Source organism: Cyrtonyx montezumae, unplaced genomic scaffold (genome assembly GCF_038088225.1).
Source record: "Cyrtonyx montezumae isolate F1298 unplaced genomic scaffold, pur_monq_1.0 scaffold_33, whole genome shotgun sequence".
Taxonomy (NCBI): Eukaryota; Metazoa; Chordata; class Aves; order Galliformes; family Odontophoridae; genus Cyrtonyx; species Cyrtonyx montezumae.
The window spans coordinates 1,144,533-1,164,927 of NW_027072038.1; the positions used below are offsets into that span (position 1 = coordinate 1,144,533).

The 20,395-nt window shown below is 66.6% G+C and overlaps 2 protein-coding genes across 2 annotated transcripts; one reads left to right on the forward strand and one right to left on the reverse strand.

The window, feature by feature from the left end:
- The first annotated feature begins 317 nt into the window (after positions 1-317).
- Positions 318-3,150, forward strand: YKT6 (YKT6 v-SNARE homolog). Its single transcript, XM_065745109.1, has 8 exons — positions 318-411; positions 1,064-1,175; positions 1,682-1,764; positions 1,966-2,066; positions 2,153-2,257; positions 2,326-2,391; positions 2,484-2,585; positions 2,830-3,150. The coding sequence occupies exons 2-8, from the start codon at positions 1,072-1,074 to the stop codon at positions 2,863-2,865; spliced, it is 597 nt and encodes a 198-aa protein (XP_065601181.1). The 5' UTR covers positions 318-411; positions 1,064-1,071; the 3' UTR covers positions 2,866-3,150.
- Positions 3,151-4,981: 1,831 nt separating this feature from the next.
- On the reverse strand, positions 4,982-19,057 carry CAMK2B (calcium/calmodulin dependent protein kinase II beta). The gene is given in 22 exon segments (XM_065745036.1): positions 4,982-5,238; positions 6,193-6,287; positions 6,350-6,425; positions 7,615-7,663; positions 7,875-7,919; positions 8,827-8,898; positions 9,002-9,042; positions 10,928-10,996; positions 11,277-11,319; positions 11,798-11,881; positions 11,975-12,067; positions 12,069-12,098; positions 12,187-12,281; positions 12,600-12,683; positions 12,778-12,880; positions 13,000-13,072; positions 15,332-15,357; positions 15,359-15,398; positions 15,590-15,644; positions 16,101-16,160; positions 16,536-16,630; positions 18,882-19,057. Coding segments are annotated over 22 exon segments (1,623 nt in total). The 5' UTR covers positions 18,944-19,057; the 3' UTR covers positions 4,982-5,005.
- Between the last annotated feature and the right edge of the window lie 1,338 nt (positions 19,058-20,395).

The window sequence follows — 20,395 nt, forward strand, 5'->3', positions numbered from 1 at the left end:
CCGTGGGGTGAGGCCACCCCACACCGGAGGCCACGCCCCGAAGGTGAGGCCACGCCCATCGTGCCGTCCCACCGAGTGGCCCCGCCCATCCGAAGCCCCGCCCCAATACCGGACCACGCCCCCCTCAGCCGCGCCCCGCCCGCGAGGTGGACCCGCCTTTCGCAGACATTACGTCAGCGCGATGCTGATTGGCTGTCCAGGCTCGGAGGAGGAGAGTGGGCGGGGCAGGCCAGCGTGCAGCTCTCTCATTGGCCGAGAAACGAACACGGGGCGGGACGAGGGTGGCGCCTGCGCAGGGCAGGTGTGGCCCCGTGGCAGTGACCGGCGTTGGGGTCACTTCCGGCCGTCGCATTTCTGCTTCCGGGTTGGGGCGCTCCCGTCCGCCGTCGCTCCCGAGCAACCGCTGCGCCGGTACCGGGCGGGGCGGGGCCGGGAGGGGCGGGGCGGGGCCGGGGGGGCGGGGCACGGTGGGGGAGGGGCGGCGGGGTCGGGGCGGCGGTGGTGGGAGCTGAAAGGGTGCGGACGTGCGGCCCCGATGTGTGGTGATGCGGTTCCTTTGTGCTCCGTGGGGTTGCGGTGTGTTCCCGGTGGGGTCTGGGGGGGTCTCGGTGAGGTCCCAGTGCTTCCCGTTGGGGTCTGTTGGGTTCCTGGGGGCGGTTCTGGGGCTTTCCCGGTGGACCCAGTGCGGCACTGGTGCGGTTCCAGTGCTCGCCATAACGGGCTGGTGGCTCCCGCTGCGGTCTGGTGGTGCTCAGTGGAGTCCCGGGTGTCAAACTGCTGTGCCCGGTGGGTTCTTGGTGGGTCCTAATGAAGTCCCAGTGTGCCCAGTGGGTCCACGTTGGGTCTCAGCGGTTCCCTTTGGAGTCCTGGTGGGTCCCAGTGGGGCCCCCATTGGGACCGGTGTGCCCACTGGTGTCCCAGTGTACCCCAGTGTCATCTTGGTGTGCCCAGTGAGATCTCAGTGAGGTTTCCTTGAGTCCCCGTGGGTTTCTGGTATGATCCAGCTGTACCCAGTGGGTTCCTAATGCAGGTGGGGTCCCGGTGGCCGCAGGACACGGCTCAGTGCCCGCCATGAGGCTGTACAGCCTGAGCGTGCTGTACAAGGGTGAGACCCACGTGCAGCTGCTGAAAGCCGCCTCCGACGTCTCCACCTTCAACTTCTTCCAGCGCTCCAGGTGAGCCCTGACCCCACTCTGCATCCCCAGACGTGGGGCCGCGTTCTGCTCCCACCCACAGGCACTGCCCTACTCTCGCTGTCATCTAATTGCTGTCTCCCTGCTGGGTGCTGCCTGCTCAGGACCGGCCGGTTCAGCTCGGAGCTCTGTGGGTGGGGTGGGAGCACGGTGCTGAGCTGTGGGGCAGTGCTCTCTCACAGGGCTCTGATTTCCCAGCCCTGTCCCTGCTGAGGCTTTTTCTGGGGCCTTGGCCACCTCTGGCGCTGCCTTATCATGGCTCTTCTTTGCCAGATGTGGACATTGGTTGCAGAAGGGCTGTGCCTGTGCTGGGAGAAGCACTGGAGCCCCAAGAAATCCCAGCACAAATCCTGCTGCCGTCTCAGTGGGGTTATGAGGGGGGAAAAGGGGCCACGGGGATGGGCCGGGGGTACCCTGTGCCCCACAGCCCCACAGGGCAGTGCTTCTGGGGCAGAGGATCAGTGAGAGCCGGTGCTTTGTGTTCGCAGCGTGCAGGAATTCATGACCTTCACCAGTCAGCTGATCGTGGAGCGCTCAGAGCTGGGCAGCAGGGCCTCGGTCAAGGAGCAAGGTGAGCACGCTGCCTTACTTTCCTCCCTCCTCGACCTCGGAACAAAAGGCTTCCAATCAAAGCCAGCCACACCTCCCTGCACTGTGCGGGCGGTCTGGGGGGGCAGCACCGGCCCCAGAGCCTCCGCTGCCTTCCCATTTTGTGGGGAGCTCCGAGTGCTGAGGGGCTCTGGGCCCACCCTGACCCCATCTCTCTGCGCAGATTACCTGTGCCACGTGTATGTGCGCAGTGATGGGCTGGCAGGTGTGGTGATTGCTGACAACGAGTACCCATCACGGGTGTGCTTCACCCTGCTGGACAAGGTGAGTGGTGCGAGGTAGGACTTGTGGGTCCGGGGTCTCTCTGCAGCTCTGTGCAGGGGGAATGAGCCCCTCTCCCTCACACACAGGTCCTGGAGGAGTTCTCCAGGCAGGTGAGCAGGGTGGACTGGCCCTCAGGCTCTCCTGCCACCATCAGCTATGCAGCTCTGGATGGATACCTCAGCAAATACCAGGTATGGGTGCCGGGGTTCCCGGGGTGCTGTGTGTGCTGCTGCTCTGCTGACAGTGTCTCCTCTCCCAGAACCCCCGTGATGCCGACCCGATGACCAGAGTGCAGGCAGAGCTGGACGAGACCAAAATCATTCTGGTGAGGCCAGCAGCACCATCTGTGCTCTCCCCTGCTGCCCCCTGCCCCATCCCTGGGAGCACTGTGCCATCAGCACCGCTTCCTTTTGGCAGCACAACACAATGGAGTCGCTGCTGGAGCGAGGGGAGAAGCTGGATGACCTGGTGTCCAAGTCGGAGGTGCTGGGAGTGCAGTCCAAAGCCTTCTACAAAACCGTGAGTGCAGTTTGCTTCGTGGGGGGGGAGGGGGAGGGGTTCCCTGTGAGCTGTGGGATGGGCATGAGGGCGATGTGAGGAGCTCGGCTTCCCAGTTCGGGCCGTGGAGCTCCTCAGCCCTTCCAGTAGAGCTGATCTTTGCTTCTGCAGTTCTGGACCGTGGCCGTGAGCCTCCACAAAGGGCCAGGCCGAGGTTACCCCGTGGGAGGGCAGGGGGCTCACCCCATTCCTCCACCCTTTGCAGGCCCGAAAGCAGAACTCGTGCTGTGAGATTATGTGACCCAGAGCTGGGGGTCTCCTGCTCCAGCCCACCGGGACCTTCACTTCTGTTCGGATCTCGACTGCTCCCAGGACTGAAAGCAGAACCCCGCGGGCTCCTGGGCCGTGCCACAGCCTTACACAAACACTGATGAGTGCGGCCCCGCGCCGGGGGAGCGCCGGGAGCACAGCGTGCCCTGCCATGACGCCTGTCACACCAGCGAGTGCCTCAGCTGCAGGGATGGGGACAGAGGAGCTGCGTCCCCCGCAGGGCCTGGGGCTGTGCAAGGGGGTGGGGGGGCTTCTATGGGGCTGCTGCAGGGAAGGGGTGGGAGGGCAGTGGGTTGCTGTGCGCTGCAGTGGCTCAGTACTGCGCTGTCCCCTTCCTCCAGCAGAAGCAGGGGCTGTGGGGACAGCGCAGTGCTGCGCTGGGGCCGTCACCTTTGGGATGGGTCTGAGCCCCCACTCACTGCCCGTCCCCTGGGGACAGGTTTGGGGCGTGGGGCTCCCGGTTCCTGCCCCGTGTGGGGGCTGGGGGGGGGGGGGGACAGCCCCCAGACGCATTCCATGGGAAGGGCAAAGCTTTAGCTTGGGACTGTAGCGTGATCGGTGTTGCCCGTTGTTTCTGTGCCGCCGCCCGCGGCCGATAAAAGTCATCTTTGGTGGTTGTAGCCCGGCTCTGAGTGGGGGTGCAGGGGTGGGATGTGCATCCTGGGGGGCGGGGGGGGGGACAGCACCGTGCAGCACCGCACGGTTGCTCCTTGTCAGCCTCACCGCGCTTTTTTCTTTTCATCGATTATTTTTCCTCATAATTTATTTTGCGGTTTTTCCCCGAGACAAAAACGAAATCAGAATCATCTTTTACACTTACAAGGCTCAGAAAGAAAAGACGAAGGGGTCTGAGGAGGTTGGGGGGGGGGGGGGGGAAGGGGGGGGCGTGGAAAAGAATAGAGAGAAAAGGGGGAGAGGAGGGGAGAGAATTCGGCAACGATCCACCAGCATTCATGGGACAGAAACAGCTCAGCTCAGCTCCTCGACATACAGCGACAGCGCTGCAGGGTGCTCCCGCGCAGAGTGCATGCAGAAAATAAACCCCGCCCCCCCGAGCCCCCTCCCCCCCCCCACCCCCCCCACCCCCCCCCGGCCCCAACCACAAACAGCCCCAGCGACAACGGGTGCGGGATGGGGATGTGGGGAGGGGGGGGGTGGGGGTGGGGGCACGGGGCGATGCCCCCACCCCGGAGTGGTGACCCCTGGAGGCCGGGGTGGGTACGGGGGCAGCAGCCTGTGCCCCCTAAGAGACCCCTTCTCTTAGTCTAAAGTGCTTGCGCCGCTGCCTGGGTGCTGGGTGCCCCCCCCCCCCGCCCGCTCCCCGCCCTTAGGGCCGGAACCCTCCCTCCCTCACCCCCTCCCCCAGTTATTTAGCTCCTGCCCCCAAACCCTGGCGCACCCCACACTTGTGGGGTCTGAGCTACGGGCGGGGAGCATCGGGTGGGGGTCGGGTAGGGGGGTGAGGGTCCGGGGGGTTGGGGGGGGTGGGGGGGGGGCACCGGCTGCTCCCGCGGGAATTCAAAAATAAAGAGCTCTCTCTATGTACAGGGACCCGGGGAGGGAAGGAGCGAAAGCGGAGTCCAAAGAACAACATCCACCACCAGCAACAGCGAAACTCCACAAGCATGGCCGGGTGGGGGGTGTGGGGGGGGGGGGGGAGTATCCAGGTGGCCCCCCCAGCCCGGCACAGACAGAGGAGGAAGGGAGGGGGCACACCGCGGGCGTCCGCGTGCTCCGGCAGCGCCCCTGTGCCAACGGGAGTGGGGCTGGGGGAGGAAGAACGTGGGGGGGGTGGGGGGGGGGGGGGGCATTGATTTTTGAACGTTTTCTGTCGTTTTGGCTTTTTTTTGTCTTTTTTTTTTCTGCAAACACAGGCACCGGGCGGAGGGGCCGGGGAACGGGGGGGTGGGGGAGGGGCAGGGTGGGGGGAGGGGCACAAGGCATGCGGACGCGTGTTCCGGGACCACGGCTCCCGGCCGGCAGCTCGGCCTCGGCGGGGGGACCCCGGGGTTGGGCTGACGGGGCGGGGGGGGCGGGGGGGGTGCGCTCGGGGGTGGGGGGTCCAGCGGCGGCGGGACCACCCCCCCCTTCCTCCAAGGCCGCCCTCACCTTCACTGGAGGGGGGCGACGGGGGCCCCCGAGCCGTGGAAGTGGACGTTCTGCCACTTGCCGTCACGGCGGTGCCACACGCGCGTCTCCTCGGACTGGCTGGTGCGCGGGCGGCCCTGCGCGTCCAGGTACTGTGTGAGGCGGATGTAGGCGATGCACGCCGCGTCCTCCCCGATGACGTGCACGTGGGGGTTCAGGATGGTCGTGTGGATCGGCTTGTTGTTCTTGGACAGCACTGCGGGGCGGCGGAGTCAGCGCGGGGGGGACGGGGGAGGGGGGATGCGGGGAGGGATGCGGGGAGGGAAGGGATGAGGGAAGGGAAGGGATGAGGGGAGGAAAGGGATGAGGGGAGGGAAAGGGATGAGGGGAGGGATGAGGGAAGGGAAGGGATGAGGGGAGGGAAGGGATGAGGGGAGGGAAGGGATGAGGGGAGGGAAGGGATGAGGGGAGGAAAGGGATGAGGGGAGGAAAGGGATGAGGGGAGGAAAGGGAGGAGGGGAGGAAAGGGATGAGGGAAGGGAAGGGATGAGGGAAGGGAAGGGATGAGGGATGAGGGGAGGGAAGGGATGAGGGAAGGGAAGGGATGAGGGATGAGGGGAGGAAAGGGATGAGGGGAGGGAAAGGGATGAGGGGAGGGATGAGGGAAGGGAAGGGATGAGGGGAGGGAAGGGATGAGGGGAGGGAAGGGATGCGGGGAGGGAAGGGATGCGGGAAGGGATGAGGGGAGGGGAGGGATGAGGGAAGGGAAGGGATGAGGGAAGGGAAGGGATGAGGGATGAGGGGAGGGAAGGGATGAGGGGAGGGAAGGGATGAGGGGAGGGAAGGGATGCGGGGAGGGAAGGGATGCGGGGAGGGATGAGGGAAGGGAAGGGATGAGGGAAGGGAAGGGATGAGGGAAGGGAAGGGATGAGGGGAGGGAAGGGATGCGGGGAGGGAAGGGATGCGGGGAGGGATGAGGGAAGGGAAGGGATGAGGGAAGGGAAGGGATGAGGGAAGGGAAGGGATGAGGGAAGGGAAGGGATGCAGGGAGGGATGGCTGTGGGAAGGAAGAGATGCAGGGAAAGAAAGGATGCAAAAGGGAGGGATGCTGGGAGGGAATGAAGGCGGGAAGGAAGGGATGCAGAAGTGGAGGGATGCGGGAGGGAAGGGATCCGGGAAGGGGTTCAGTACGCGTGCATCAGGCACTCACAGTTCTCAAAGTAGAAGCGGTGGAAGTCCATGCCCTCCACCAGGTTGCCCAACGCTTCGGGCTCGAAGGAGGTGAGCCCCGGGTCGCAGATCTTCCTGCAAAGCGCTGCGTCAGCCTCAGCCCCCTGCACCGCCCCCTGCCCCCATCCCCCACTCACGCGTAGGCCTCGAAGTCGCCGTTGTTGACGGCCTCGATGAGCTGCTCCGTGATCTTGATGATCTCCTGCTTGCGGGCTGCGGGGACAGCGCGGTCACGGCCACGGCCCCGCGGGGGGAGAGGGGAGGAAGGGGCTGCGGGCAGAGGACACCGGGAGAGGGGGCAGGGACTGATGCTGCAGGGGAGGAACGGGCCGTGGTGACGTGGCGGGGGGCCACGGGAGACGTGCGGGCTGACAGAGAGCCCATGGGGACAGACAGACCGTGCCGCCGTGGGGGGGACCGTGGGGACGCAGAGGGGACCCCCACACGCCCTGGTCCCAGTGTTCAGAAATCCCAGTGCTGCATCCCAGTGTGTGCTGGTGCATCCCAGTTCCAACCCACTGCCATCCTCGTGCATCTCACTGACATCCCAAATCCATCCCAGTGGCGTTCCAGTACACCCCAGTGCCCCCCACACCACCACCCCTCTCTGTGCCAGTGCGTCCCAGTGACGCTCCGCTGCAATGCATCACCATCCCACTGCTCCCCAGTGCATCCCAGTGCACTCTGGCACAGTCAGTGCCATCCTGCTGTGTCCCAGTGCCATTCCAGTGCACCTCAGCACATCCCAGTTCCACCCCAGTACACCGAGTGCTGTCCTATCACTTCCTGCAGCATCCCAGCACACCTGCTCCACCAGTACATCCCAGTCCCAGTTCATCTCAGTACTGGTCCAGTTCATCCCAGTGCCATCCCAGGGGTGTCAGTGCATTCCCATGCCATCTCACTGCAGCCAAACGCATTCTGGTGCCACCCCGGAGCAACCCAGTGCCATTCCATTCCATCCCAGTATATCCCAGTGCCATGCCAGCGCATCCTGGTGCAATTCCAGTGCCATGCCAGTGCACCCTAGCTCCATCCCAGTGCCCCCCCCGAGCCATTCCAGTGCACCTCAATACATCCCACTTCTATTCCAGTACATCCCAGAGCCATTCCAGTGTCTCCCAGCTTCATCCCAGTACAACCCGGTGCCATTCCCCGGCATCCTAATGCATCCCAGCTCCATCCCAGTGAATCCCAGTGCCCATTCAATGCATCCTAATGCAAACCAGTCCCATTTCAGCAGATCCCAGTCCAATTCCAGTGCATCCCAGTGCATCCTAGCTCCACTCCAGTGCAACCCAGTGCTGTTCCAGCATACCCCAGTGCCATTCCAGTGCATCCTAGCTCCATTCTAATGCAACTCAGTGCTCCCAGTGCCCCCCACCCCCCACGTCCCCATCACCTTTGGTGTCCTCATCCTCGATGGTGGTGTTGGTGCTGTCAGACGACTCCTGCCAGCGGGGGGGGGGGGGCAGCAGTGCGAGGGGAGAGACAGAGGGGTGGGGGGGTCAGCACCCATTTTTTTTTTGGGGGGGGGGGGGGAATCTCACACCTGGCTGTAGGGGTGATGCCTCCCTGGGACCACCGGGAGCCCCCAGCCCTGAACAGATGGGAGATGGGGGGAGGATGGAGGCGGAAAGCGGAGGGGGGGGGCAGCAATACCTTAATGCCGTCCGCAGGGTTATGAATTACTGTAGTTTGAGGCTCCTACAGAAGGAAGAGAGACAGAGGAGGAGGAGGAGAGAGGGGGAGGAAGGAGGCGAGGAGAGACCAGAGCACAGCGGCATGGGGGGAGGGGGGGGGGGGGGCACGCGGACGGGGGCACAGACCCACAGCGGGTGAGGAGGGCAGGGGGGAAGAGAAGCAGAGAGTCGTTAGTCCAGCAAAGCGACATGGTTTAATTAAGAGACAGCGGGGGGGGGGGGGGGGGGGGTGAGGGGGGGAAGGGGGGGCCACGTCTTGCACCCACCGTGCGGGGCCCTGAGCCCACTGCTCTGAGCTGGAGGTGGGGGCTCTGCGCCCACTGCTCTGACCCACACTGCCCCGTGACCGTGCTCCATACCCACCGTGCCATCCACGTCGTGGGGGCACCCCTTGTGCCCGCGCCCCGTGGTCCCTGCCCCCCCCCCCCCCGCAGCCCCCCCCCCAGGCCCCCCCCCGTGCCGATGGACACGCTCCACTCCGCCAGCCGGGCTGGGATGCATCCTGCACCCACCGTTCCCATCAGGGTCCTGGTGCCTCCCCACATCCATGCCCACATTCTGCCCCCCACCCCGTGCTGCACAGACCCCCCCCCCCCCCTCCCCAAGCCCGTGTCCTCCCCTCACCAGTGGGGTCCTGGCGTTGTCCCCTCATGGCTCCTGCACCCACCTGCCCCAGAGCTGCCTCTGCGCCCACAACCTGCACCCACCACGACTGGGGGGGGGGGGGGGCATGAGCCCTGTGATGCTCTGAGGACACTTACTGCTGGGGGGAGGGGGGTCCATGCCCTCCCCATCCCCTCTCCATGACCGGCCGTGCCACTGGCGAGCATGGCGATGGATGCGATGGGATGGTGGGATGGAGGGGGGGGGGGCGTGGGGATGGAGAGCTGCGTGGGGGGGGGGGCACCTACCAGTGCTGCGGGCGGCAGTGTCCCCTTGGGGCTGGTGATGCCGGCACTGCCTTTGGTGCTGTTGGTCTGGGGCTGCGGGGATGGACGCGGGGGGAGGGGGGGGTCAGCAACAGCACCTTGATGGGGGGGGGGGGGGGGGGGTCATTCCCCAACCCCCCACCCTGCATCCCCTCACCTTGACACCGTCAGCCTTCTTGTTGAGCAGGCTCTTAGCTGCTGTGGGGGGGGGAAAGCAGAGGGTCAGCACTGCGTGTCCCCCTCTGGGGACAGGGCCACCGTCCCCTCCCGCCCCGGAGGGCACCGGGGGGGGCACAGCGGGGGCCGGGGGTTGGCTTACCTTGGAGAAATGCAGAGAGGAAAGCGAGAGAGAGAGGGAGAGAGAGAGAGAGAAAAGAGAGAGGGAGAGAAAGAGAGAGAAAGAGAAAGAGAGAAGGGGGAGAGAGAGGGGGGGGAAGGGGGGGGGGAAGAAAGGGGGGAAAAACAAAAACAGAAAAACACAAAAATCGTCTCTGAGCGCAGGCGGCAGCCCCGGACCCCGCAAACCGTGCAGGGGGGGGGGCACCGGGACGTGGGGTGTCCGTCCCTCCTGGCCTGACCTATGTGGGGTGGGGGTGCACGGCACAGGGGGGGCTGCACCGCCGTGTCCCCCCCCTCCAGCGCCGGTGTCAACTGAGGGTGTCCTCGGCTCCGTCCTCGCCGGGCGGTGTCACGGGGATGGCAGCGCCGGGGGGGGGTCAGTGCGGGACCCATGTGATGGGGGGGTGGGGGACGGGGAAGGGCAGGGGGGTGGGGGGGGGGGGGACACGGGGACACCCCCGTGGCACAGCCGTGTCCCCGGGGTGCGGGCCCTCCTCGGGAAGCGGGCTGGGGGCTGCGGCGTTGGGGGTCGGGGTTTAAACCAGAGCCACCGGGGTGGGGGTGGGGGTGGGGGGGGTGAGGGAGGTCCCCGGGGGGGGGCTCGCTGGCTGTGGGGGGGTTTAAGACCCGCCGAGTGTTTCGCGGCACCACAAACACCGGCTGCAGCACAACGGGGCCGCGCAGGCATGCTGCAGCACAGCCCCCGGAGGGCAATGCGACGTAGCCCCCCCCATGCGGCAATACAGCCCCCCCCCCCAAAACGTGCTTGCACGAAGCTCCCCCCCCCCCCCCACCCCCCCCATGCAGCGGCACCACTTCCCCCATGCGTGGGTGCAGCCCCCATGCAGCAGTGCAGCCCCCCCCCGCAGCGGGGTGATGCTGTGGGATGGAGCAGCAGCCATGGGGTGGGCACACCCCCAAATTCGGGGTGGGGGGGGGGTGGTTGGCCTTGAAATTCTCCCTGACCCCCCCCCCCCCATCCTGCTATGTGCTGTCAGGGGCGCTGGGTGCTGCGATGGGTGGGGGGGGGCCATGGGGGTGCCACAGTGGGTCCCCGTGGGGGGGGGGTTAGGGGCCACTGTGGGTCCCAAGTGTCACAGGGCTCTCTGGTGACATGGGGACGGTGGGTGCCATTGGGGCACCCCGGTGCCAGGTGACACCGGGGGGGATCTTGGGGTACCAGAGGGGTGCCAGGTACCACAGGGGTCCCAAGTGACACAGGGGTGCTGCACACCACAGGGGTCCCAGATACCACAGGGGTCCCATGTGCCATGGGGGTCCCAGGTGATAAAGGGGTCCCTGGGTGGCGTGGGGGTCCCACGTGCCATGGGGACACCATGTACCATGGAGGTCTGGGTGACGTGGGGGCCCCAAGCACCATGAGCATCCTGGGTGCCATGGGGGATTCTGGGTCCCGTGGGGGTCCCACAGCAGCGTGGCATGGGGCACACCCCCAGCCCCCAGCCCCAGGCACCCCATGCAGCCCCAGGACACAAGCGGTGACGGGGACACCGTGTGCCAGCAGGGGGAACATCTCCCCCCTCCAGGAGCAGCGGGGGGGGGGGGGGGGGGACAGAGGCAGACAGGTGGACGGGTTTGGGGGGTCCCATGCGTGCGGTGCCATTCCCGAGGAGGGACCCCGAGACTGGAGAGGGAGGAAGAAGAGGAGGAGGAGGAGGAGGTGTGGGGTGGGGGGGGGACCAGAGGCAAGCGGGCGGCACGGGGGGGTCCGTGCGGCGTCTACCTTGTTCCACCAGCCCCAGGGGGGCCGCGGCGGCCGACATGGAGGGAGGCGCGGTGGTCTGTCTGCCCACTGCGGGGCGGGCAGCGAGAGGAGAGAAAGGAAGCGACCCCGTTAGGTGGGCACGGGGCGGGAGCCCCTGCTGGGGGTGACCCCCACGTCGCCTCCTGGGTCCCCCCCTCCCAGCCCCGTTACCGCACGGCACGGCCGTCCTCGCATCAAAATGGGGTTGGGGGAATTCAGAGGAGGGGGGGGGGGGAAAGAGAGAAAGAGAGCGGCAGCGAGAGGGGCCGGGCCCGGGGACGCGGGGGGGCAGAAAGGCGTCCCGGGGCCGGGAGGGGGGGGGGCTCACCTGAGAAGTTCCGGGTGGCCAACATGGTGGTGAGGATCGCACCCTGCAACGGCACCGGGTCAGCGGGGCACCACGACAAGGGGGGGGGCACTGGGACACCCCACGATGGGACAGGGGGACACGGGAAGGATGCGACAAGGTCACGTGACACCGTGACACGGTCGGGGTGACACGGAGAGCACTGGGATGCGCGTGGGATGGGGACACTGCCAGGCACTGGGACATCCCAGAAGGGGACTGCGGGACGCAGCCGGGGGGGGAGAGGGGCGGACGTGGGACACAAAGCCCCAGGACACGGCTGCGACACCCCAGGGTGGGACCGTGGGAGACGGAAGAGCACTGGGGGGAGTGGGGTGGGACTGGAAGACACGGGAAGGCACGGGGACGTGGGCACGGACGAAGGAGATACGGCTGTGATGGGACAGGGACACGGCCACGATGGGACCACGGGACACGGGAGGGCGCTGGGACACGGCCGAGGTGGGGGTGGGACGCACTGGGAGGGGACACCCCCAGCCCACCTTCAGCTTCCTGCGGGCGTTGAACTTCTTGAGGCACTCCACCGTCTCCTGTCTGTGCATCATGGAGGCCACGGTGGAGCGTTGCTGTGGGGACAGAGGGCTCAGCACGGGGACCGCATCCCACGGGAACGGGTTTGGGGGGTGGGGGTCGGGGTAGCGGGGGGGGGGGACACTTACGCAGACCCACGGGTGCTTGAGGGCCTCGTGGGCCGTGATGCGCTTGGCGGGGTTGATGGTCAGCATCTGGTTGATGAGGTTCTTCGCTTCGGGGGGTGACCGTGTCCCACTCCGGGGAGGGGAACTGCGGGGACACGGTGGGATGGGGTGGGGAGGGGGCGGCTGTGCCCGTGGGGGGGGTTGGGGGGGGGGGGGGGTAGTGGCACACTCACGTCGTAGGCGCCCGCCTTGATCTGCTGGTACAGCTTGTGCTGGTCCTCGTCCCAGAAGGGCGGGTATCCCACCAGCAGGATGTACAGGATCACCCCTGCGCCGAGCACGTCAGCACCGGGACAACGGGGCACTGGGACGGGACCGGTGGGGACTGGGACGGGGACTGGGATCGGTACGGGACTGGGATGGGACCGGTGTGGGGACTGGGATGGGGGTCAGCATAAACTGGAATGGGATGAGCACAGGGATCAGGACAGAACGAGAATCCCCATTCTCCTTCCACGGACTCAGAGGGGGACTGAGACGGATGGAAAAGGGATGGGGGCAGGATAGGGGGTGTGGGGCTGGGGTCTGGAGCTGGGGACAGGGTGGGGGTCCCGGGGTAGGGATGGGGGTCCCACGGTGCCCTTACCGCAGGCCCAGATGTCCACGGGTTTGCCATAGGCCTCCTTGCGCAGCACCTCGGGGGACAGGTACCCGGGCGTCCCGGCGAAGCCTGGCATGGGGCGGGCGCTGAGTGTGGGGCTGCGGGTTGGGGGGGGCTGTGGGGGGGGGTGGGCTGTGGGGGGGGGATGTGGGGGGGCACTCACCGAACCAGGCCTGCTGGTCGCCCTGCACCTCGATGGCCAACCCGAAGTCGGCCAGCTTCACCGCCGCGCCCTTGCACTTGCTGGCCAGGAGCAGGTTCTCCGGCTGTGGGGAGGGATGGGGGGGTGGCCCCACGTCACCCCACGGCACCGCGCCCCACAGCCCCCCCCCCCCCGCAGACCCAGACCTGGGGGACGTGGAGGGACAGAGGGGGATGTGCTCACCTTGAGGTCCCTGTGCACGACCCCCATTTGGTGACAGTGCAGGACGGCCTCCAGGATCTGCTGGATGCAGTGGCTGCAGGCAAACAGCCCAGGGGTCAGGGGGCACCGCGACCCCCAGCCCCACCCCACTGCAAGGGCACAGGGACCCCTAACCCTGACCCTCACCCTAATCCTATCCCCTGATCCTAACGTTGACCCTGTCCCTAAACCATGACCCTAACTCTGATCCCTAACCCTAAACTCTGAACCCTAATCACAACCCTAACCCCAAACCCTGACCCCAAACCCTGACCCAAACCCTGACCCCAAACCCTGACCCTAACTCTAAACCATTACCTTAACCCTGACCCCACATTGTGACCCCAAATCATAACCCTGACCTCAAACTATAACCCTAACCATGACCTGAACCCTAAACCCTGACCCCAAACCACAACCCAACCTTGACCCTAACCCCAAACCCTCACCCAAACCAACTCTAACCTCTACCCTACCCCTCACCTTAACCCTAAACCACGACCCATAGCCCTGACCCCATACCCTGACTCCTAACCCTACTCTACTGTACCCATACTCCTAACCCTAAAACCCGACCCTAATCCCGAAACACAATCCTAACCCTGATCCTAACCTTAACCCTAAACCCACATCACAATCCTGACCCTGACCCTGACCCCAAACGCACCCCCCAGCCCCACTGTGCCGTACACACGGGCGCTCCCCACTGCACCCCAAGGAGAGCTGGGGGGTGGGGAAGTTGTGGGGGGGTGGGATGGGACACCGGGGTGCCGCTGTGCCCCCCCCATTGCTGGGGACCCTCAGACAGACGGACAGGGAGCGGGAGGGGGATGAGACGAGACAAGAGAGGGAGGAGCAGGAGATGAGAGCTGAAATGGGGGTGAATGGGCCATGGGGGGGGGGGGGGAGGGGGGGCAACCTCCCCACAATTAATCATTTTTGTGTTTTGGTTTTTTTTTTGTAGTTATTATCGTGGGGGGGGGGGGGGGTGGGGGGAGGGAGGGCGGGGGGACAAAAAGAAGCGATTTCGTTTTTTGGTTTTGTTTTAAGAGGGAAATTGGAAAAAGGAGGAGGAAGCCCCAAAGTGGGGGGTGCGGCGAGGGGAGCACGAGGCTCCGGAATGGGCGGGGGGCACGGCCCCCCCGGACCCCCTCCCCGTTTATACTGACCTGCAGCTGCCTGTGCGCAAAGGCAAAGTGATGGGTGTGAGAAACGCGTGCTAATAGCTCATGGACACAGTGACTGCAAAACAAAACGGGGGGGCGGGGGGCGGCGGGATGGGGCGAGATGGGGGGCACGGGGTGGGGGGGGCAGGTTTGGAGGTGAGGGGACAGGTTAGGGCACGTGGGGCAGGTTCGGGGTTGTAAAATAGGTAATGGGGGGGTGGGTTAGGGCAGGTGGGGCAGGTAGGGGGGTGATGGGGAAGATATGGGGTGATGGAGCAGGTATGGGGGGGGAGGGGGCAGATTTGGGATCAGGGGAGGTCAGGGAGCAGGTTAGGGGTTATAAAGTCGGTATGGGGAAGGTTTAGGGGGCAGGAGAGCAGGTCAGGTTGGCAGGGGGACGGGGTCGGGGGGCAATCGGGGCAGAGATGGAGATGTGGATTGGGTTTAAAGGGTGGGAGGCAGGTTAAGGGGGCGGGTTAGGGGGTGGTGGTGTAGGTATGGGGTCGAGAGGGTCGGGGGGCAGATGCGTGGGGGGGTAAGGCAGGGCAGGGGGCATGGAGAAGTTATGGGAGCAGGTTAGGGGGCCGCAGGGCAGGTGAGGTGATGTGGGGCAGGTGTGGGGAGGGGGGTGAAGGAGGCAAAACATGGGGGGGGGGGGAGCCAGGGGGGTGAGGGGGGCAGGGGGCAGCGAGCGGAGGGCAGCAGTGGGACAGACAGAGACACACAGACAGACACATGGACACGCACAGAGCGACGCGTGATGGCAGATGGGGGGAGGGGGTAGGAGGGGTGGGGGACAAAGGAGCGGGGATGGCATTGGGGAGTGGGGGGGGGGGAGGGGGGACGGAGGGGAGATGGGGGGGAACGAGACAATGTTGTGAAAGCCCAGAGACCACAGGGACGGGCACACGGCGGCACACAGAGCGGCACCGGCACAGGGGGGGGGGAGGGGGGGAGACGGGGGGGACCCCGAGGTGGAATGGAGCCAGGGGTGGAGGGGGGGGGGATGGGGAAAGGGGGGGTCACGGGCACTGCCCCCACCCCCACAACGGGGTGTCCCGGCCCCTCCCCCACCCCCACTCCGTGCTGCTGCCCCCTGCTCCCCCCCCCCCCCCCCTCTGCAGCACCCGGGGGCCAGGGGGGCTCACCTGGCATCTGCCTCGCTGTAGTACTCCCCGGGCCACGATGTCCTCAAACAGCTCGCCGCCCGTCACCCTGCGGGGCACGCGTCACCACGGGGACCCCCGCCCTGGGGACACCATCCCCTGGGGAAGGACACCCCCCCCCCCTTTCCCCCAACCCTCGCCCCTCAGGCCGGGGACACCCCTCACAGATCCCATTGGGGGACATGGCTCCTGTGGACACCCCCCCGGGGACCCCCCACCTTCGGGACCGCCCGCACTCACAGGTCGAACACGAGGTAGTGGAAGCCCTCCTCCGAGATGCTGTCGTGGAGCCGCACTGCGGGGACAGGGGACACGCTGAGGGGACAGCCCCGCACACCCCCAGTGTCCCCCGAGTGTCCCCACGTTGCCCAGCAGCACTCAGGCGTCCTCAGGTGGCACCGAAATGTGTCACCCAGCACGCTCCCAGCCGCCACCCTAACCTGTCCCCAGATGTCACCCAGCAGTACCCAGGTGCCACCCAAAGCCCCTGGGTGCCACCCTGGTGCCACCAAACTGTCCCCCAGGAACCACTCCAGTGCCACCCAGGTGTCATAAGTGCCACCAAGCAGCACCCAGGTGCCACCCCACACCCCCGGGTGTCACCCGCTGTCCCCCAGCAGCACCCAAGTGCCACCTGCTGTCCGTAAGTGCCACCCAGACGCCAGCTGGCCCATCCTCAGGTGCCACCCAGCTGTCCCCAGGTGCCACCTGGTTTCTGGAAGTGCCACCCATCCGTCCCTGCTGCGCTCACCAATATTGGAGTGCTTCAGCAGACGGCAGATGCGCGCCTCCCGCTCCAACTTCTGGTGGTCTGGGGACAGGAGAACAGTGACAGCCACCGCCACTTCACCACCGACTTCACCATCACATCACCATCACATCACCACCACTTCACCATCACATCACCATCACATCACCACCACTTCACCATCACATCACCATCACTTCACCATCACTTCACCATCACATCACCATCACATCACCATCACTTCACCACCACTTCACCACCACCATCACATCACCACCCCGGCCCACGCTCACACACACCGCACACACACCCGGGGGCACTGTGGGGCAGCAGGAGGGGACAGGGATGGGACAGCCCCTGTGGGAGCAGCAGTGTCACAGCACAGGGCCGTGGGGGGGGGGGGGTGGGGGGGGTGTGGGGGGGCCGTGGGGGCCGTACCTCTGGCTGAGAGCTTCTTGGTGTTGATGATCTTGGCTGCGTACTCATGGCCGGTGCACAGCTTGACGCAGCGCCGGACCACTGAGAAAGCCCCCCTGGGGACAACGGGGGGACACGCTCAGTGCCACCACCCTGACCCCCCCAGCACGGCCCCCCCACCCTGACCCCCCTCCCCATGACTCAGCACTCGCAGCTGTGACTCAGCGTTGGGTGAACCCCGGCACCTGTGGGGGGGGGGGGGGGGAGGGGCACCCCAAACGCCTCCGACCCATGGGGATACGTGGGGTGGGGGGGTGGCACAGCGCGGTGACAGTGTGGAGACTGGGGGGGGGGGGGGGGGGGGGGGCTCGCGGCAGTGTGGGCAGCCGCCAGCACCCGCAACACGTTGCCATGGGGACGGCGGTGGCCCGGATGGTGGAGGGGGTGGGCACAGGGACAGCCGCCCCCCAGGGTTGGGGACAGGGACACGGCCACCAATGAGCAGTGCCACCACTTCCCCCCACGGCACCACTCAGGCTTTGTTGTTCCCCCCCCCCCACCAAGGACAAGTGTCCCCATCTGGCGGCACCACGCTCCGGATGGGGGTCACATACCCTGGAGGTGGAGGTGGGGGGGGACACCCAAAGGGTCCCCACTGCTGTATCCCCGCTGAGACCCCCGCACACAGGGGGTCCCCAAGGCCCCACCACCACCGGGACATGGGAGAGCCCCCCAGGGCCTGACCACCCCCCCCCCCCCCAACACATACACCTGCGGGACACAGATGACAGAGACAGCTGTACCCCACAGTGCCTCAGTTTCCCCATGGGGGGGCTGCAGGGCTGGGGGGGGGACGTGTGGCGCTGGCGGGTGACACTGAGATGGGGAGGCAGCCCCGTTGCCATGGCAACCAGGGATGGCTGCAGGTTGGGGATGGAGAGGCAGCACAGCTTCCCACCCCCCCCCCCACCCCCGGCACCTCAAAGGGACCCCCACAAAATGAAACACTTGTACTGGGGGTCCCTAAGGCCTGGGGGGGGGGGGGGGGAACTGAGAGATGAGGAGGAGGACTTCATGAATTGGGGTCTCTCAAGACTGGGGGGGATCCAAAGGTCTCGACGGGGTCTTTAAGGATTGGGGGGGTCCTAAAGGGTTGGCCCGGTATGCAGAAGGGGGGCTGTGGGGGAGTTATGTAAGGCCCAGGAGAGGATTGAGGTGGGGGCTGGAGGGGAAATGAGGATGGGGTGGGGGTCTATAGACAGACGGGGGGGTCTGTAGGGATGAGAACTGCAGAATTGGGGGGGAGCAAACAAGGGGAGCAGGGCAAGGATGGGTGGGGGGGGCTGTAAAATCTGGAGGCTACAGAGAATGGGGATGGGGGGACATCGGGAATGGGGGGGGGGTACAGGGAACAGGGGCTATACCACCCTGGGCTAAGGGGACTGGGGGGGCTATGAGCATTAGGGGGAGAGCTGGAAGGAGTGGTGGGACTTGAATGGGGGGCTCTGTAGGAACCTGGGGACTTTAGGGACTGGGGGGGGGCTCTGTAGGAATTGAAGGGTCTGGGGAAGGGGAGGGTCTATAGGAAGCGGGGGGAGTTTAGGGTCTGCAGAGGTCTGCAGGAACCTGAGGGCTATAGGAACTGGGGGTTCTGCACAGGGGTCTGCAGGGAAGGGGTATCTGCAGAATGTGGGGGGCTGTGAGGTCCGGGGGGGGGACCATAGGTCTGGAGGCAGTCAGGGCTGAGTAGGGCAGGAATGGTTGGAGTCTGTGAGGCCGGGGGGGGGGGCTGCCTTTAGGGCTGTGGGGGCTATAGGATCCGGGAGGTGCTATAGGACTGGAGAGGGGCTAGGGGGACTGGGGGGGGCTAGGAGAACCGGGGGGGGCTATAAGGGGACTGTAGGGACTGGGGGGGCTCCATGGGATGAGGGGGGTTATGGGGACTGGTGGTGGGGATCTGCAGGGAATGGGGGGGGCTGGGGGGGGATTATGGGGACGGGGGGGGCTGTAGGGGTTCCAGGGGGGATATTCAGTACACGGGGATATGAGATGTATGGGCCCGGGGAAGAAGGGCGGCCGGAGGGGGGGGTCACTGCGGGGGGTCCCATGGGGGGGGGGGGGGGCAGGAGGGGGACAGGGCCGGTCCCCGATGCGGGCGGGGCTGTTGGGGGGGGGGGGGGGGCAGCGGGTTGGGGGGGCCGGTTCTACATTGGGGTCCCCACGGGGGGGGGGGGGGGGGGGGGGGAAGGGCGGGTGTTTGTCTCCAAAATGCGTCACGGCTGCGGGGAGCCCCAACCCCCCCCCCCCCCACCCCCCCGGGCGGACCCCAAATCCGCGCCGCTCCGCTCCGCGCCGGCCCTTACTTGCCGATTCTCCTCGTAGAGCTGGTACTCGTCGGTGAAGCGGGTGCAGGGCACGGTAGTGGCCATACTGCTGCTGCCGCCCCGCGCCGCGCCGAGCGCACTGAGCGCCCGCTCCGCTCCTCTTCGGCTCCGCTCGGCTCCGCTCGGCTCCGCTCGGCTCCGCTCGGCCCCGCCCGGCGCGGGGGGTGCGGGACGCGGAGAGGAGGAGGAGGAGGAGGAGGAGGAGGAGGAGGAGGGGGAGGAAGGAGGGGAAGGCGCTGCCGCCCGGGGGTGGCTCCAGTCCGGGGCTGCCCCCCCCCCCGCCCACAGGGATCCCCCCCTCCCCCCCCCCCCCCACCCCGCCCCAATCCCCGCCCCTCCGGAGCCCCCCCATAAAAAGAGCGCGGGGCACGCCGCCGGATTGAGCCCGACCTCTCCCCAGACAGGCCCATATTCAGACCCCCCACCTATCCCAAATGCCCCAAACCCAGACCCCCCCACCCCACCCCCCCGTCCCTAAATACCCCCCCACCAATCTCCCACCCCCAGAACCCCGCTGCCAAACACCGCCATACGTATCCCCACCTCCAATCCACGACCACCCCCACCCCGACCCCCACTCCCCCCCCGAGGTCCGCCACACGTTGCGCAACCCAAACCCCCTCCCACACTCACTCCCGCCTCAGGACTCCTCCAAAACACGCGTGGGGAGGGGGGATTCGGGGGGGGTTCCCGATCCCCCCTCCACTCACGGCACTCCCCCCCCCCCCCAGCCACCCACCCAACGCTACACGAAGTGGGGGGGGGGGGACGGGGACACAGTGACATTAAACCCCACCCCCGTGGGCGGCGCCGTGGGCACGGGGCCCACGGGGGGGGGGGGTGCGAGTGGGCGGCGGGCGGCGTTGCCATGGCGACCGTAGGCGGCCGTGGGCATGCGGGCTGTGTGCGCTGTCACCCGGGGACGGGGAAGAGGACGGGGAGGGGTCCTCCAAGACCCACGAGACACCAGTGTCCCCTGGTGGGGACACTTCGGACACTGTCGCCCCACGGGGCTGAACGGGCAGCGGCCTTCGAGTGGGGCTGGGGACGCTGCGTGTGCGGTGGTGGTGCCCCCACGGGCGGTGATGTCCCCCACCAGAAGCATCGTCCCCCACGGCTGTCCGTGTCCCCACGCGTGGCGGTCCCCACCGGTGCCCCCTGAACCACTGCACTCCCCGTGCTGGGAGCAAGGCTTTATTGCAGCCGGGGGCAGCGGGGGCTGCGTTCCCCCACCCCAGGCCGTGCCGGGGAAGGTCCCTGCTGCCCCCGGGGTGGGGGACAAACGGGGGACCCCAGGCAGGGCACGGTGCAGATGCACCCACTGAGGGCACAGCCACTTGGGGCTGGGGTAGAGAGGGAAAGGGGGGGGGGTGGAGAAGGGGGGGGGGGGGGGGGGGGAAGGAGGGGAAGAGACGACGTGCACCCGCAGAAGCGAAAACCAGAAATATCCTCAAGCACCAAAAATAATAATTATGTCACCCAACGAGCTCCGTCTAT

Bases quoted from the DNA above. Each gene is read 5' to 3' on its own strand.
- YKT6 (XM_065745109.1), top strand. From the start codon at position 1,072: ATGAGGCTGTACAGCCTGAGCGTGCTGTACAAGGGTGAGACCCACGTG. The intron at 1,176-1,681 runs GTGAGCCCTGAC...TTGTGTTCGCAG, and splicing joins AACTTCTTCCAGCGCTCCAG to CGTGCAGGAATTCATGACCT. The intron at 2,392-2,483 runs GTGAGGCCAGCA...TCCTTTTGGCAG, and splicing joins ACGAGACCAAAATCATTCTG to CACAACACAATGGAGTCGCT.